The sequence below is a fragment of the Gambusia affinis genome, linkage group LG04, assembly GCF_019740435.1.
Source record: "Gambusia affinis linkage group LG04, SWU_Gaff_1.0, whole genome shotgun sequence".
NCBI lineage: Eukaryota > Metazoa > Chordata > Actinopteri > Cyprinodontiformes > Poeciliidae > Gambusia > Gambusia affinis.
This window is the reverse complement of record NC_057871.1, coordinates 4,592,822-4,611,191: the sequence shown is the minus strand read 5'-3', so window position 1 is coordinate 4,611,191 and position 18,370 is coordinate 4,592,822. Positions and strand designations below refer to the sequence as shown.

Genomic DNA, 18,370 nt, shown 5'->3' with positions numbered 1-18,370 from the left:
GAACTTGTTTTAATTAACTTTGATTCTCATATAATTACTTTCTTCTGGTGTTTATTCATGTCTATATAAACGTCTAAGCTCTGTCAATACAAACATAAATCCATTCTCACCACTGTCAGAATAAATTAACACAAATCTCAATGGATTATTATCTTTATCAGATTAAACTGCAATATTAACTAGCCTGTTAAACTAACAAAATGAGTATGAACATGAACTGCTTTCATTTTAATTGCGGCCATAAAAAGGACATATGGATGAAGATTGCCTGGAAGAATTAGAGTTGTTTTCCGAGAGTGTCTATACTCTGATGGATCAAATCTTGAGGACTTGAAAGGTCAGGTGACACAACCAGTCAGAAGTGTAGATTCTGCTGGGCTGCCTCCTCCTTCCTGGGCGTTCTCCAGGTGCTCCTTTATCTCTTTGACCATCAATACATTCAGCAGCATCTGAATCAACTTCCTCTTCTTGAGGATGTATCTGCTGTACTCCTTTCTCCAAGACCTCATTTGGCTCTGTCAGATCTTTATGTCTTGGATGAAATTCCTCAGCCTCGGCATTTAGAGTTGCATCAGCTGGTCTTGCTGCAGTCCATATGTAGCAATCTTCCTCATTGGAACTTTCGTATCTCTAGGTTGGACATCTTGTTCATTTGTATGGTTACTTGTTCTTCTTACTTTTTTTAAATTAGTTTTCTCTTTAGGATTTTAACTGCTTATGTTGGGCTCTTCCTCCAGGTTAGGAAGTAAAATAGACCCAACATTATATTTCTCACCAAAACTTGATCACCTGGAATTCTATCTGCACTAAGTGTCTCATATCTCTGTTTATAGCTGGATATGAGCTCTGAGCTGCTTTTATGCTGTCTTCTGAAAGGGGTTGAATGAGTTCTAAAATGCAGCTCAGTTATGGCCCCTTTCAGTGCCAGAAACTCCAGCTTACCAGAGTATAGCTTGTAATTTGTCTCTGTAGACCCTGTAATATCTGAAGAACCCCACAAGATTTCTAACTTATCTCACAGTTGTAGGTATTTCATGCACAAGGGTTCTCACTGCATCCACCTCTTTAGGATTAATTTTGTATCCCTCAGCTGAGACAATGCAACCCACATAGCAGACTTCTTGTTTGAAAACGTTGCATTTCTTTGGCCTTACCTTTATCTCACATGGACCTGTCTTACATGTTGGATGTGTTGCTAAAAAATGGACTTAAACAGTAATGCATCATCCAGGTAAGGTACACAAACTTCATCTCTGAGTTACCCCAGTCCATGTAGTGCTGAAATACTGCTGAGGGGTTTGCAAGCCCAAATTCAAATCTAACCTATTCCTACAGTCCCCAAGATGTACGTGTTGATCTGCTTTTCTCACTCATGAAAGCTTGGTGGTAGGCCTTCCCCTGGCCCAACACTCAACCAAGAATTGCCCCTGAGGTTTTCTAGGATCTCCTGTATCCTACAGATTGGATGATGTCCGGGATTGTTTTTAAGTTTGACAGTCTGTAGTCTATGCACCTTTCTTCCTCACACACACCACAGGAGCTGATTCAGATTCCATGCCAAGATCAGGGTAGGATTACAGAGACAGTTGAAAATTTAACTGACCATGATGATAGACCTGAGTCCTCTGTCAGACTGTCAACAATCAGATGAGTAGCCCTCACAACTGCATAACTTCAATGACCACTCTTGCTCTCTCTCTATCAATAACGTGCACTTGTTACAGACTATATATTTTTTAGTGGCTCAACATAAGCTCCAATGTCATTTTATCAACACTAAAGGAATGTCCGAAGCCACCACATTTCTAGAAACATATTCATAGGTTTTACATTAGAAGAACAAAAAATAATAGATGACTCAATTAATTTCACTGTCCACAAATCTCATTAGAATTTTAATGCATCTTTATTAAGCAAGCTTTTAGCAAGGATAAGTGACTGACAGGTTAATTATCAATTGAAACAATGATAGTGATACGAGAGTAAAGTCAAAATATTTCCAGAATAAAGTTAAAATATTTAAATTATAAAGCCATAACATTATGAGGAGAAAGTCAAAGTTATACATGAATAAAGTCAAAGATATTACAAGAATAAAATTGGTATATTTTGACTTTATTCTTATAATAGTATGACTTATTTCTAGTAATTATATTTCTTAGCCTGATACTATTAATCCGTGGTAGTACAATGAACCCTTGCTATAATGCAGTTCACCTTTCATGGCCTCGCTGCTTCGCAGATATTTTTGTGCAGTGTTTTTTCTGCATCCTGATTGGCTAAACAGTCTCTCCGCTTCTTCTCTACCTGTGTACCAATAACGTTACGGTATTTAAATTTACGTAATACAGCAAATTTTGGTAAATATTTACCCAGAAGAAAAAAAGAGTGACAACAACTACCGATAACTATGTTCTGGTTCAGTGTAGAGTGTTTAATTATGCTGTATAATAACTGTAAAAAGTCAAGGTAACTACTTCACGGCTTTCACCTATCATGGGTTCTTTTCGTAACACAACCCCCGCAAAAAACGAAGGCTCATTGTATCGTGATTAATTTTATTGTTTTATCATCCAGCCCTTGTCATGATGACTCTGGTGTAAGCAACAACTGCGGACAACACAGATAGCACCGTTAAACGTTTTATTCAACAGACAAAAAGTTTCTGCAGGAGGCAATATCAAATCTGGACCGGATTCTCACTGGAAGACAGGGAGATGATTAATGGACATGATAGAATAACTGGTTATGCAGAGGAAGGAGTCTGGGTCTTACTTTATGAAGGGGGGAGGCGAACGGAGCATCCACAGCTCCGGTGGTTGGCTGCTTGCTGGTGGACTGGGTGAGTAGTAATCGGTCTTACGTTCTAGGTTCCTCGGTCAGAGGAGATGGACAGTTGGAGGGTGAGCCACAGGTGTTCTGAACAGGAGCAATGAGGAGGACAAGAGACAAATGTTGAGGGAGGACATCCACAGACCGGAGGACCAGCATGGAAGCTGAGCACTGATGACCTACAAGGAAGGAGGAGATCAAAGGTTAGAGAGAGAACATAAATTGTCTGTGATAACACAGCGACCACAGTCGTACCATGAACCATCTGGTACCTATCTCTGATAATCCACTCCACTAAATACTGCTCCTTGATGAGGGAAATGCATGTCACGTCGAAACCCCACCTGCCCGTCACACTCTGAAGAGGAGAAGGAGGAGAGAGCAGATATCCAACAAGCAGCACACTGATCTGTGGATATGACAGCCCTAGTCTAAAGTATTATGAGGTTTTTCAGTTGAAACATTTATTATGCTGTTTATGTTCTGCTGTGAATAGAAAGATTGGTTCATGTGTTTGGAACATCTTTTCATTTAAGTTTTCTGGAGTTCAAGTTGTAGAAACAGTTGACTTGATGATGCCTCAATAATTCTCTTCTATTCAGTGTAAAAAGTTTTCCTATTCTGCCAACTTAATCAGCTTTCTGTTGCATGCAGACTCAGGGTCTGGGCACGGCTCTGAAGATCCTCTTCTCTGAAAAGGAGATCCAGAACTGGATATGTCCACTTCTCATGCTTCTGTTTGGCACCTTCCTGTCCTCCTAAAGCTGCAGCTGCTGAATTTGAAAATCAGGGTGAGGTAGACCTCTGACTCCCATTTATGCTAATGTTTTGCAGCTTGTTTCAGATGAGATCAGAATGACCCTGACAACTGGAGGGTAGGACTGGGCAATGCATGGGCAATGTTTGATTTTTTCTTTTCACCAAAGCTCTCCTTGGGTTTCACATTCAGAGTGACATTAGCATGCAGAGGGCAGCCATCGTGCTTCACTTACAACTTTGATGTTTTGGGGTTTTGAATAAAGACCAACTCTATGATAAAGTATTCAGGTCAGTATTTTTAATTATTAGAATAAAGCCATAATATTATAAGAATACAGTCATACGATAATAGAGTCATAATATTGTGACAATAAAGAAATAATTTTATGAGAACTTCACCACAAAAAAATTGTGAAGTGATACTTTGAGATTTACAGATGATAATACTTTATAGAAATACTTAATCTTTTAACACATTAGCACTAAATTATAGAAAGCAAGACGTTGAATAAATGGTGTTAACATTGAGTCTTGATAACTTTCAGCAATGGCCTATTTGGGCCATAGTAGGTAGAAAAAAGCTAATGCATTTCCACCAAAAAAATCCAAAATCTTTGGATTAATCTCAGAATTGTTCCTTCTTCTAATTTTCTAAATTAATTTTTGACTTTTGGATCTCAGAAATTTCTGTGTTTGTTTTATAAAAAGTCTGAGGTTATTCTCAAACTTTCTGAGATTTTGGTGGAATGTATTCCTTTTTTCTATATTTAGTGGCCCTAATGCACTGTTGTATTTCTTCTCATTAAAACAGCTTTTTTCTGATAAAATTGCATATTCTTTTAATATTTCTACAATATTCTTGTAATGAATCAAAGTCTTTATAGTCTGGCCCTAATACTCCGTCATACAATTGACTGATATAAAAATCACTTTTTGAAATTATTTTCTCTCATTTGTAATTTATTATATAGATTGGATCTAGTACAAAAAAATATTTTATTTTTAATTTCCATGGCCCAGCCCTACTGGAGGGTCATTAGAGAAATTTTGACTACCGTAGTTTTTGGACTATAAGCCCCTACATTTCTCCCACACTTTTAACCATGTGGCTTATTGCCTGGTGCGGCTTTTCTGTGGATTTTTTTCATTCAACCGCCAGGGGGGGCTGTTCAGCAGGAAGTGATGCATTGGAAATCAACATTGGAAATAAAAGGAGAAAGTGCTGATTTTCAATTAGAACAAGCACATGCTAGCGGCAGGAACGACAGAGAAATGTTTTCAAAATCATACCCCCTCTTCAAGGAAACAACACTCTTGGAGTCTGATAGCCGCTTTGACTTCACACATTCAGACTGAGGTTGTTGCAGTGGACTCCTTCACTATTTAATTATTTTGGCTTCGGAGGAATCTCAGAATTTGGTTTTATGCTATAGAAGTTGAACTTGAAGAGCTCGTTTATGTGCAAATTGTCTCTTTTTTGATTTACTTGCAGCAGACTGTTTGACTTTAGATCAGTTTTGAACATTTTAGGAACACAGTTATTTTACAGATAACACTGGACACATAGGAGCAAACAGCAAGGGAAGCCGGACGTTTTTAAGAATAAGGATCCGTTTTCTCAAAGGCAGGACTGAGAGGACTGGAAGCTGCTGTGGTTTTTGCTGCCTTTTCCACAGATGAAGTTACAATTATCCTACAAATTTATTTAGTAAAAAATGCATTCCAATATAACACATTTGAAAGCAACTTTAAACAAGCAATCCTAGTGATGTGTGCAGTGTTAGGTCAAGGAATAACAGAAAAACATTTTTGCTTTTCTAAATCATTGCAGGCCAGAAGGGAAAGATGATTGTTTTCCTTTCTGCCTTCCAAAAGGCTCAAGGTCTTCTAAAGGAAAACTGTGAAACTGTGGTGCCTGGACCTTTTATGTAATAAATAAGAATAACAAAACATTAAACATTCTGACTCATGAGATGTCTTCACTGTTTGAAACATGGCTACATGATGAAAGATCATTTCAATTAATACATTTCATCAGTGCCTCTTGATTTTAACCATAAAACTGTAAGGGAACAATGATCAGGTTGAAAAATATGTCCCCTTGTTCTCTGCTGCATGCAGAAAGTCTTGACCAAATAGTTTTATGACACATCTCTGCCTTTTCTAACAAACCAAATTGTTTAAGGTAAAATTGTTTATTTTAGTTGGACATAAGGCTATAAGTAGATTATGGTTAGCTCACCAAACTTGCTATTTTATAGTAACACAAATAAGTCATAATTTATAATTACTTCTCCACAACTAAATATACAAGATATGTTGAAAATATATAAAATCAACAACTTGTAGCAATTTCAAAGATTTTATTGTCATTAAAGGGAAAACAATTTCTGGTTGCACATATTAAAGCATAGTTATTTATTGTGATTAAATGTTACATAGAATCTTGATTTTTTTAATTGTATGATAAAAACACATTTAGCTAGGTCTTTAACAAAGTTAAGCGATTAAGTATAATTTGTGAGATTCTACCAGATTTGGTGAGTTAATGTTACGTGATGAAATGAAATGCTTTCATTCTCAAAACTCACCAATCTCCTGTCACTTAGGAGATGGTTCATAATCGTGGCACTTTTCTCCAGTTAAATACGGGTCACAAGTCAGGGTGTATTTAACCTCAACGTTTCCTAAATCTGATTGGCATGTGAACATGTGAGAGCCTGGGATCAGGTACTTCCCACATGTTATGAGAAGGTCGTCATATTTCCAATCTTCATCCCAAACCTCAATCTTCAGAACCAGGCTTGTGTCCACCTTCATGAGAAAATTTGAATGGAGAATCATTCAGATGCATATTTTCCCGTTCAAAGTCAAATTATTTAGGTGATAGAGAAAATAAAACTGTTAGCATCACACATCTCAAAAGTAGATAAATGCAGTGTAATCATAGCCAAACACATGATATGAAATACATCAGGATGTGTCTGTTTACACAATATATGTGTAAAGTGGTTTCTGTTCAAATATTTCCAGATTTTTTTTTCTGTTTTTACTTTTATTTGTACTCGACCATAAACACCATGAAATGTGCATGGTCTAATCAAATAAAACCAAATTCTTCTCCATGCAGGTGCTGAGCCAGTATCCCAAAATATAAAGAATCTACAGCCTGGCTTGGATCTAGAAATGGAGTTGGTTGTCCTTTCCCCAAGTTTGCCTACACAATATGATGTTTGCATTACATATCATTGTATACTTTTATTTGTCTTATTTGATTAGATTTATTTATTTCAAACAGGTTTTTAAAAACAAAAATAAGCAATCAGAGGGACAGAGAAAACAATTGGATAAAAAGTTTTTACTTTGACATTGAAGGTTCGTTTTGGACATTTGTTGTTTGGACAGCCACATATTTATGCTTATGATTTATTTGTAAAAGCAATAAGAGAGGGATAGCACTTCCTGACTCAACAACAAGATAAGCAGAGCAGTGAGTCTGGGAGCAACATGTCCAGAGACAACCAGGTTGGTTGTAAGAAAACCAAAACAAGAACGAGTCAGGCCTAAAGGGAGGAGCTCTTTTCTTGTTATTGTGGCTGCTGTCTCATGCAAACAAGTTGAAGGACAAATTAGTTCATGATCAATAATTTAACATCATCTAGTTGCAATGAAAACTACAACACATTTCTAATATTAAATGATATTTGACCCAATATAAAATGTTTGCTAACAAATAGTTTGGTGGCACCAAAGAATCCTTTCTTTCAAGACTGATGCATAAAAACCCAATTCTCCTCACTTCTGGTAATTTAATGTTTATTTTTGCAAAAATAGATCCTGGTATTAACTCCACAAGTTCTGCTGCTTCAGCAGAGTAAATGGATCGGTTTGTCTGTTGTTGAGCTTTTTCAGCTGATTTTTGATGAAAACGTTTACTGACCTTGCCCAATTTAAACTCAGCGTTCCACCGAGGATTATTGGATTCGATCATTTTGGTCTTGTGGGATATGGAGCCATAGTACATCTTGGCATAGCTGTGAACAAAAGAGGAGCCACATAAAAGCTGTGCTCATCAGTTTCCATAAGTTCTTTGTTTTTTTACCTTTGCATCAACCCACCCATCAGTTTGTCCAATCTGATCTCCATATAAATTCCAGCCTCGAACAATGGTCACTGATAGAGTTCCCCTTGAGGCGTGCAGAGGGCAGCAGTTAGAGGACAAATTAGGAATGTTGCCCCTACAGTGTCGCTCTGCGTTTGATATCTTCAAAGCACTGTCCTTCAAATACAGCTGAATAGCAGCTTTCACCCCTTCCCTTTGAAGCTGGCTTGGCACGAGCTGATAGAGAGGTCGAAGAGAGTGTGAAACAACATCTGGATGGTCTTTCAGGCTCTTCAGCCAGTTCATGTAGGCTTTGGAATCATTTTTGGAAATTGAAAACTTCCCCAACCAACCATCTCCTCCTGACACCTCTGTGTGGTGTTGGTGGAGACCAGACTTGTAACCAGTGGCAAAGTCCTGGTTTTGTAGGACACCAATGCAAGACTTCTGGACATTAGAGATTTTCATCTTGCCCAAACCAACAGCAACACCCAAAGATAAACATGTGTGGATCTGTGTGAAGGAACAGAAAAGAGATTTTTTAAAAAGCTGCATTTCACCAGACATTTACATAAAGAGCCACACACAAACAGAGAAGAATATGTTCATGTAGGAATATTTGGAAATTAAAATGGACAAAAAACCCAACAAAAAATCACACTTAAAATAAAAGTAGGTGTTTGAAAGTAATGAACTACCTATTTGTACATATAAGTAGGGGTGAAAGTAGTTTTAAATTTTTGCCTTTACTATGACGAAAATTGTCTGTGCCTCATTGTGCAAACCAAAGGAAATAAAAACATTAATATTTTACTGTACTGTTGAGTCCCTGTATGGATAACGTAGAAAGAAGAAGCACTTCACAATGTGAAAAATATATATATCCTGTCATATGGGGTGGAAAGTAATTAGTTATATTTACATCTATTGATGTCATTACAATTTGTCTAATTTGTCCTTTATGTTGTTTACAAAATCTGAACTTCGCTTTTACTTGAATTTATTTTCAATATAGTTACTCAGTCCCATTTGTAGTCATATCTATTAATGAGTAAAAGTAAAACTTAAGAAAACGGCAGAAAAAGACAACAACACTGACCTTGTGGCTGTGTTTATATTAACACCTTATGGTGTTGCATGCATGGATGGGAAGACAGACGAAAACCCATCAAGTGTAGTTCAAGTTAACTTCTGAGAAAAATAAAAGCCCTTGCTGAATTTAATGCATCAATTTGAAGGTATGTATAGCCACCAGCTTTAACATACATTGTAAAATTTAATAATAATTTCTCAAATGCTGATGTCAATTTTATCAGGTTCTTGTGATAACAAAATTTAAAACAGAAAATTGGATACTTAATTTGGAGATGGTAATTTAAGGAAGGAAGGACCAACGGCAGCTGAAATAAAATGTTGGAAAATAATGTCCCATTAAAATACACATATTTGTTGAGTTGCTTTTTCATTTATAAATGTGGTGATTTAAATTATAGTGTGACCCAAAAATGTTCTCATTTACTTTGTGATGAGCTGGACTTTGTTTTGCTCATCGTAAAGTAACTAAGATAAAATTTCAATGAGGTACTAAGTACAAATGTGTATCAATAATAATAATAATAATAATAATAATAATAATAATAATAATAATAATAATAATAATAATATCTGTAGTTTTACTTGAGTAGCCTAAATTTTTAATAGATTATTACGTAAAAGATCTATAAACTATTTTACATCGTAGCATGCACAGTAAGTTTTTCTTCACTGTCTTTTCTTTTGAACAAATTAATTATTGTTTTCTGCATTTTTATAAAGTTTTGATTTTGCTTGAATTGAAAATTCACTGCCCCCTGTGTTTTCCCTGTTTTTATTATTATTTTATTTTATTTTAAAATGATGAAAGATTTATTGTTCGTCCAGCATTTTTTATGTCTCTGTGGCCCACCTGTGTAAAATGTCCATAAATCAAACGCACCAATCCAATCTGCAAGCACCATGTTTTATAAGAAGACACGCGTGCTATGCGTAGTGGATTAATTCGAGTGAAATTAAGAAGCATTTGTTTCAAGTTGTGCTGTGCTGTTTTAATTGAGCAAAATAACACAAAACACAACTATACAATCACCATTTTCTTTTAATTGGGACATTTTGTAATAAGCAGACAGATGTTATAGTGGAGAAAGGTTTGAAGGCTGCTGAGAAACCTATAAACTCTGAGAGGACAGTGGAGGAGAGAGAGAGAGAGAGAGAGCTGGAGGGACAGAGGCTCCATCACACAGCACAAACAGATCAGAAACAATAAGAAATGAGAAAAAACACAATTAATAAACAGATTAACTACCTATTGCTAGCTATTTTGACTCAAAGTGCAGCCAATCTGACTGATGCGCCGTTCTCCCAGTACTGTGTACCGGCCCAAAATGTTTTACCAGTAAGTAGTATTGGACCGTACTTTCACTCCTGGGTGTCAGAATCATGGAAGTATCACATGCTGTTGTGTAAAAATCTGTTATTTTGTGCATTTTGTTACCTCACTTGGGGTTAATCCATTCAGGGAGGACAAGCAGCTTCGTGAAGATGTCAGTCGTCTCAGTCGCCCTCCAAGATTAACCTAAAACAGGTTTAAAGTTCTTTAAAGTGCTTCCTTGCAGAAAAATATCTGGAACTAATTCACAATGTGTAGTCTATGTGTAAAGGTTCTCACCAGTCTGAAGTAGTGTGTGCCAAAGGTTTTTATGAGCTTTCTATACTCATTCTCAGTAGTGGAGTTGTAGTGACTTGGCAGGGTCTCTAACTGCTTTTTGAACTCTTTGCTTAAGGGAGGTGTGGTTGATAATATAAAACTAGACACCAAGACAAAATTAGACAATTATTTCAATAACCATGACCTGTCAGAACTCAATGAGAAAAGTCACATTTCAAATCCCACCCATAATGGCTGCAGGTGACACTGTGTGTGCTGAAAGTGTAGCGGTCCTCTTTAATCTTTTGTGAAGCGAACTTGTAGGCGTCAGAGCCGGTTCCTCCCACTTCATGGCCGGCAACCACAAAAGTTTCAACCTCCAAGCCAACCTGATGAAATATAGATAACACATGTAGTTTATAAGGAGTTAAAAAAGAAGACATATTTTTCTTCCACTATTCTAATCACTTAATTCAACTCTAACTGAATTTGAAAATATTCTGAAATGTTCAGTTTTGAGATGTTTCTTACCGACCAATCAATGGTGTCTTGGGATCTGTAAGCGTTAACCAGAGAGCTGTTGGCACATTTTAAAGGAAGTAATCATTATTAAACATCTACACAGTTAATTTTTCCTTGGGTATTTAAGCGTTCTAGCTTAGTAAAATTGTGGGTTTATCTATTGTTATTTTAATTCCTAAGACTTTTTAGGCAGGTATTCATAAACTACAGTTATATTCAATAAATTAGAAAATGCTTCCATTTGTGACTCAGTTTTCAGATTAACAGTACTTTTTAAAATAATCACTAAGCAGGTAACAAACACACTTTTCATTCCTCTGTATTAGAAAATATTTTTATTGGTTTTCTGTGTTATTCCAATTTTCAATGTTATGTTTGCATTACTTGTATGTTGTAAATCCTCATAATTAACAGAAATAAATGCCTTAAAAATTCATACGTGTGGAATTATTCTATACAATATGTTTCAATTAGTGATAAAACTTATGAAACAAATGGACTTTTATAGAATAATATTCAAATTTATTGAATGGGTCTGTATTTGCCTGTTTTCTTCACTTGGTGATTTTAATCAAAATTTCTAGTTTGATAATAATTTTCCTAACTAATTATTTTTAGTTATTAAAACTGATACTCATTGTTGCAGGATGGTCCTTGAGTACATGTCTCTTTGTGTGTGTGAATATATGTGTGTGCGTGTTGTAGGATTTGTCTGTCCCTTGTAAGTCCCTATAAGAAGTGCTGTCTTTGAGTCTGGGGTTTGGTTTAGGACTAAGGAGTGACTTGAATTTAGGTCGGGTTTCGGGTCAGAGTCAAATCTGACTCTGACCCGAAACCCGACCTAAAGACAGACTAAAGATGTCTTTAACATCTTTAGTCTTTAACAGACTAAAGATGTTAAGTTGTCTTGTCACAACAGAACAGGTGAAATAGACATGAGGTGTGAACTATGCAACGAGCCACTCTCTAAAAACACAGAAATTGTTTGAGAAGAAAACATTTTTGACTTACAGTTTACAACCTGTTGAGAATAAATAATTATCTATTTTCTTGTATCTTTTATAGCTATTTGCAAAGCTAAAGCTAAAGGAAATAACATGTTAGTGTGTCAAAATCTTTAACCTTAGCTTTGAGGGTGTTTCCTGTGATCACCCTCTACCACATAGAGGCTAACAAATACAATTACATAATGTTGTTTTTGTCCATTTTGTCCCTCTAGCTCCAAAAGGTAGCATGAGAAATGGACCAGCTGTATTTTGATATTAATAAAAGTAATTCATGAATTCAACTCACTGTCTCTTCTTCAAACTCAAACATCAAGACTTTAGCCTGGAGAAAGGATAATTCTCCACACATTGTAAAATATTTGGAGGTGGCTCGACTTAAAAATGAAAGTACATCTGCTGCTTTGAAATGCAATTAAAGCAGCTTTCAGCTGACAGTGTAGACGTGCTCCATGATTTGTCTGAAGATTGAAATTATGTGATACAACTTAACTCTGCTTTAAACTTTACCACATTTTTTTGTTGTTTTACTTTGGTCTTTATGATGCTGTTTGTAACCTTAACTGTGACCTTAACTGAGAATAAAAGTGAATCCTATAAAAATTATACACTTATTTTGATGTCAACTTTGAAGTTACACTTGAATATATTAATAAGTATCAGAATATCAGTACAAATTCACACCACATATTTCATATTTAGGCTCCACTTCAGAATTATCCACTATGTGTTGGTCTACCACATAAACGTCCAATAAACATACACTGTTGATTGGAACATGTAATTGTAGCGTGTAAAAAAATCCAGAAATTGTTAGTTTAATATGATTAAACTTCTACGGTATTCACAATCCAGTTTAAATACTGTACCTAACAGTGGTGTGAAGTCTGTTGTGGATGTCAACATTGCATTGACTGACGACACTCCAGTCCACAACAGAGGATGGAAGCTTAATATGAAGAAAAGTTGCATTATTGTCAATCCCTCAAGTCAGATGTGCAGCTGTTTATTTAATCAGCTTTAATTACTTTTTGGTAGGCATGGTTTTGAAGAGGGTTGGTGCAGATAATGCAGGTATGTCTGGGGCTCAGGTAAGTCTTCACATCAATCACATGAGTTTTTTTTCTCCTCAGTGTAACTATATCAAAACTTTCCCCCACCAGGTTGTGGCCTGGTACAAATGGAGCTGCATCACACTCGCTTTGGGTCCCAACCCGACAGGACAGAACAGAGGAGTGAACAAGGAGGACACTCAGGAGAAGAAGAGCTGAAGTTGAATCAGGCAGCATAGCTGCAGGCAGAAGCTAAAAGAAAGAGAAAAAAAAATTAAAAATTAAATTGTTGTTTACATAATGCATATATATATCCATCCATCCATCTATTTTCTGAACACCCTTCGTCCCTAATGGGGTCGGGAGGGTTGCTGGTGCCCATCTCCAGCTGCATCCCGGGCGAGAGGCGGGGTTCACCCTGGACAGGTCGCCAGTCTGTCGCAGTATATAATATATATGACTTATTTATACATCATAGAAGAAAGTTAACACTTTATTTGAAGGGGTGTGCATAAGACTGACATGACACTGTCATAAACATAACACCTGTCATGAACATGAGTCATTTTTCATAAATATTTATGCTGGTTGTCATTAAGTGTCATTTGGTAAATTATGTCAACTTTTAATGCAAAGTTGACATTATCCAAGATGTCTTTGTTTTGTCAAGCTGACATTAGACAATTAACAAAATTTAGTAAGGTAATAATACACAATAATACATAACATGTTAAATTTTGATAATAAATAACTATTATGACATATTCATGACAGATAATGATTCTTGATAATCTGATTTTATTCCCATTTTATTATTCTATATATTTCTTTTACATGCCAGTAGTTAAAGAAAGAAGTTTTATTCACAGAATATTTCAGCTGTAAAGTCAGTTAATTTCTCAGACTCGATTAGAAATAAATATATCAGTGATCATTCCTTATTGTGTGAAGAGTTTCTTTATTCCCTCAGAGACTGAGCTTGGCTTTATTAATTAATAATAAATTATTGATCACAATTTGTAATGATTACATAAGCCAAACATCGAAGCGAGTTCTGATTCCCAACAATTTTGATGTCCCCTTGTGAAGTTGCTACAACATTTTTGGTTTCAACAATTCTGATTCCCAGCAATGAACAAACCACAAATACAGCTTTATATATTTAGAAATATTTGATTTCAACAAACAGCCACACAGCTCCACCACACTCAATAAACACACAATATTTTTATTTTCTGCATATATTAGTGTATTCTAAGCAAAGATACTCTTTTTTCCCCAGTTGATTTTATTTTTCTTTTGCATATTAAAAAATCTTACCTGTTCCAAAGCAGACTGAAAAGAAGTTGAAACAAGCAATGTCTAAGTGAGCTGAGCTGAGAACTGTGGTTCAAACACCAGCCCTGGAGAGATAAAGATTCATACAGAACATTGTGTAAAGGTAAATTGAATGAAGTTATTTTGTTTCTTGTAACTGTCGGTAAAGTTTGAGGTTTTTATTTTGGCAGCATTCTGTATAAAGTATCTACGCTTAACAGAACAAACAGTTCTACTGGAACTGTTTGTTCTGGCAGAACTGTTTGGATCAAAAACTAACTTGATCCTGCAGTCACTCCTGTGATGAAAGCAGTTTCATGCCACCTGCTACCTAACAGTAAAAAGGTTACAACATCCAGCTGTATTTATTAGTAAAGAATCCAGTCGATTTATTGTGTTGCACTCATAAAACAGACAGGAGTTATTCTTTAGTTTTACCAACTAGATTTATCCCATTCTCTGTGTATTTTTCTTGGAATTGTTCTCTCTGGAACAGCCGGGCATTTTAGCACAGAAAAACTGTTACATAATTTCTACTTCTAGTTACAACTTTACAACTGACACTACTTCTGTTACAAAAACAGTCACTTAGCACACAGCTCTAATTCTGCAAAACTTCTACGCTTGAACAAAAATAACTAGGCATAATGTTTTAAACAATAAAATTAATAAGACAAAAGAAATATATAAATTAATGGATAAAAGAGTGTTTTATCCATAACTCTAAAAAATAGTATTATTTAAAGAAATGCTTCTACAATGCAACAAAAAAAGTTGCCTAACAACATTTTAAGAATTTTAGCACTTCAGTACAAAGATATCCACAAGACCTAGGATTAAAGGTAAATTAACGAGACGAGTAATTTAACAGATATTACATATTGCAAAGTTTGTTTGTGTCATCTTCATTAACTGTTGCAGGTTCATGTGATGCAACCCACATTTCTTGTTTGAAAAAGTTGCATTTCTTTAACTTTGGCCTTAACTTTATCTTTCATTGTCTTTGCTGTTGCAGGACCTGCCTTAAATATTGGGTGTCTTGTTCAAAGGTGGAACTAAACACTAATACTCCTTCCAGTTAAGGTTCACAAACGTCATGTCTGAATTACCCCAGGCATCCTTCTATGTAGTGCTGAAAAGCAGCTGGGTCGCATTTGTCAGCCCAAATGGGATTCTAACAGATTTGTACAAGCCCCAAGGTGTTATAAAGGCTGTACATCAGGGGTGGGCAATCCTGGTCCTCGAGGGCCAGTGTTCTGAAACTCTTAGACGGCTCCCTGGTCCAACACACCTGAATCCAACAGCTGAATCACCTCCCAAGTGCAGTCAGGTTCTCCAGAGTCCTGCTAATGACCTCATTATTTGACTCAGGTGTGTTGAAGTAGAGACACATCTAAAAGTTTTTGAGTTCAACAGTCTGTAGTCTATGCATAGACGAAGACTTCCACTTTTCTTCCTCACACACATCACAGGAGATTATTATAAGGAGTAGGATTTTTGGATCCAACCTCAGTTAAGTAAATCCTGGTAGAGGTGTTGAGGAATAGCATTGTATTGTTTCCTAACTAGCACATTATCTTTTAGTTAGGGTGACCAGATTTGTGTTTCTGAAAAGGAGGACACTTTTTTTTGTTGGCGGGGCGTACTTAATTTTTGCCGTAGAATCGGCGGACACATGCTATCGCCTGTCACACTTAAGGTTTAACTAGTCTAGCGGCCGGTGTACAAGTCAACTCAGCTGGATTTGGGGTGAAGGGCGTGACTAATTTGCCATACAAAGAAACCTGGAATGGAGTAGTGGAACGGAGTGGCAATGTAATCATAATGCACTGTAAGCTATGTAATGTGTTTTGAGGCAGTTGACCAAAATCCCGGACGATTTTGAAATTCCCCCCGGACATTTTTTTAGGTCTGAAAAGTAGGACATGTCCGGGAAAAAGAGGACGTCTGGTCACCCCATTTTAGTTGAATGTCCATCTCTAAGTCTTTGATCATTCGTGTGTCCCACTCATCTTTTGCAAACACATCATACTCTTCTCTGAGCATCTGTCTCACGGCGCGTTGTTTCTATGTAAACATGTCGTCTTCCACTTTGACTGATTCATCAGTGTATTTCTGACTCAACTAGTGCATCATTTCTACTGGATTTTTACATTATATCAGCTACTACAATGGACAGAGGAACTAAGACGTTCATGTCATCTTTTTTGGATGAGATCAAGGTGTTTGAGCCACACGATGCCTCCAACATTGTGCACATCACAGCAAAATGCTTTCGCTCGATGAGGAAAACGGCAGATCCACACACCCTCTCCATCAATATAGCTGTAGACAAGATCACTGATGCTATTGGTCTTGCAAGGCTGGGTAAGTCGGGCATTCATCGTTTTGTAGGCTACTTTTGAAATCAGTGGGTGATTCCTGTGGTATGTTGGCAAATGTTTGAGTGTGTCCAGGCCTGATACACTGTGCTTGGTGCTAGAGTGGCTAACACAAGTAACAGTTAGTCCAAAGCCTTTTCTGCTTAAATAAAGTCTTTAGTGTATGTCAGATACAGTACACATTGCATATTGATCTGTTAAGCTAAAGTAAAACTGTGTAGCAAGGTGAAGAAGTTGTATCAGTACTGCCATTATGCTGTACTTAGCTAATGGGAAGCGTGTGTTTGTGAGACAGCCACACACGTGACCACGTAGAATGGGCATCAGCCATTGAAAAGTGGCCCCTGTGATAAGGTCCATGACAGCGGTTTCTTACCTTCCACATGCTTAGTTCCTAGTGGGGAAACTGAACCACCATTATACATCCAGCCAAATGTCGTTTGGGCCCACAGGGTGATATGATGGTGAGTTAAATTTTCAACTGTCACGGCAATTGACAGTTGAAAATTTAGTTGATGTAGTTAGTTGAAATGACAGTGTATTGTGTGCCTTATCTTGGCACACAACGCACAAGCAGAAGAAAAACAATTAGTATTACTACTAGAGTCAACCCTATCTTGACTGCAAAAGATTGGGTCAAAATAGAGCCCTTTCCATGGAGGTCATGGAAACACCTCCAGGCTTTCCATGACCTCCATGTATGTTCTGTCCTGTATTATCTTTTACTTACGCTTTCAGTTTACTAAGCCTCGTCATTGCTGCTTTAAATGTGTGTTTGGTGGCGTATGCATAGGGATGTATGTGCAGCATTTATTTGCGAACATGTGACAAACTCTTCCCTTGTTTGCCAAAATCCACTTAATGCTCCACTGTTTTGTTTTGCTATTCTGCTCATTTCATGGAGTTGCTCTCCTAGGGCCAAAAATCCTTCAACAGTAAAGTTTATCATTCTGTGTTGGTTATAATAAACATAGTTAGTCCATTTAACATTTTGTTAATTGTTACCCAAGGTAAGATGGATTCAAATCCTGCAATAATTTTGTGTTGTGGTTTAAATTCACCTGGAATGCTTCTTGGTTGACCAATGAATATATTCCTTCATTTAACCCACAATCCCCCAGACTTCTATGAGGCCTTGTTTTATTGTCATGCACTCCTACTAAATCTTTAACTCCTTCATAAACTAGAATTACTGGTACTTTCATTCCAACCAGAGACAATGGCCCATTTACCTTACTTAGAGAGTAAGGTATTCATTAAAATGTCATCACAACACATTGTCATAATGGAAGCTATTCACTTGACTACATGCAAAACACATACAGGAGACCATAAAATCAGATAAATAAAGTTTATTTTGAACAGAACAATGAGTGTAGTGTGTGATTCTTGTCCTGGAGCAACTGGATCAGGATCGCCTGAGTTCTGAAGGCAGGGTAGATGAGAGGTGAGAAGGCAGTTTGAAATGAGACTGAGAAGGCGACTGAATGAATCTTACTGAGTGAATTGAGGTTTATCCGCCACAAGGAGAGGTTGGGTCACTGGAGTTTGGGTTGCTTGTGGGGGAAAGAGCTGCCCGGTCCAGCTTCAGATGTGTGGAGGAGTTCAGAGGATTCTGCAACCTTCAGAGGATTCTGAAGGGTGCAGATGAAAGTTTCTGGCTCAAGACCATGGCCTTGGATTTGGAGCCACTGGTCTCATCCCAGCCGCTTCACACT

General features: G+C 36.8%; 1 protein-coding gene across 1 annotated transcript; it reads right to left on the bottom strand.

The window, feature by feature from the left end:
- Positions 1-5,939: 5,939 nt before the first annotated feature.
- LOC122829828 (perforin-1-like) lies at positions 5,940-14,382 on the bottom strand. The gene is made up of 10 exons (XM_044114690.1): positions 14,275-14,382; positions 12,931-13,206; positions 12,772-12,851; positions 10,908-10,953; positions 10,623-10,765; positions 10,398-10,536; positions 10,224-10,304; positions 7,710-8,206; positions 7,532-7,625; positions 5,940-6,405 (listed from the first exon to the last, which is right to left on the bottom strand). The coding sequence occupies exons 2-10, from the start codon at positions 13,189-13,191 to the stop codon at positions 6,193-6,195; spliced, it is 1,554 nt and encodes a 517-aa protein (XP_043970625.1). The 5' UTR covers positions 13,192-13,206; positions 14,275-14,382; the 3' UTR covers positions 5,940-6,192.
- Between the last annotated feature and the right edge of the window lie 3,988 nt (positions 14,383-18,370).

Coding starts and splice junctions, on each gene's coding strand:
- LOC122829828 (XM_044114690.1), bottom strand. CDS start 13,191: ATGCTGCCTGATTCAACTTCAGCTCTTCTTCTCCTGAGTGTCCTCCTT. Junction 8,207..10,223: donor ATGGATTAACCCCAAGTGAG/GTAACAAAATGC, acceptor TCCTTCACACAG/ATCCACACATGTTTATCTTT. Junction 6,406..7,531: donor CTGAGTTTAAATTGGGCAAG/GTCAGTAAACGT, acceptor TTTCTCATGAAG/GTGGACACAAGCCTGGTTCT.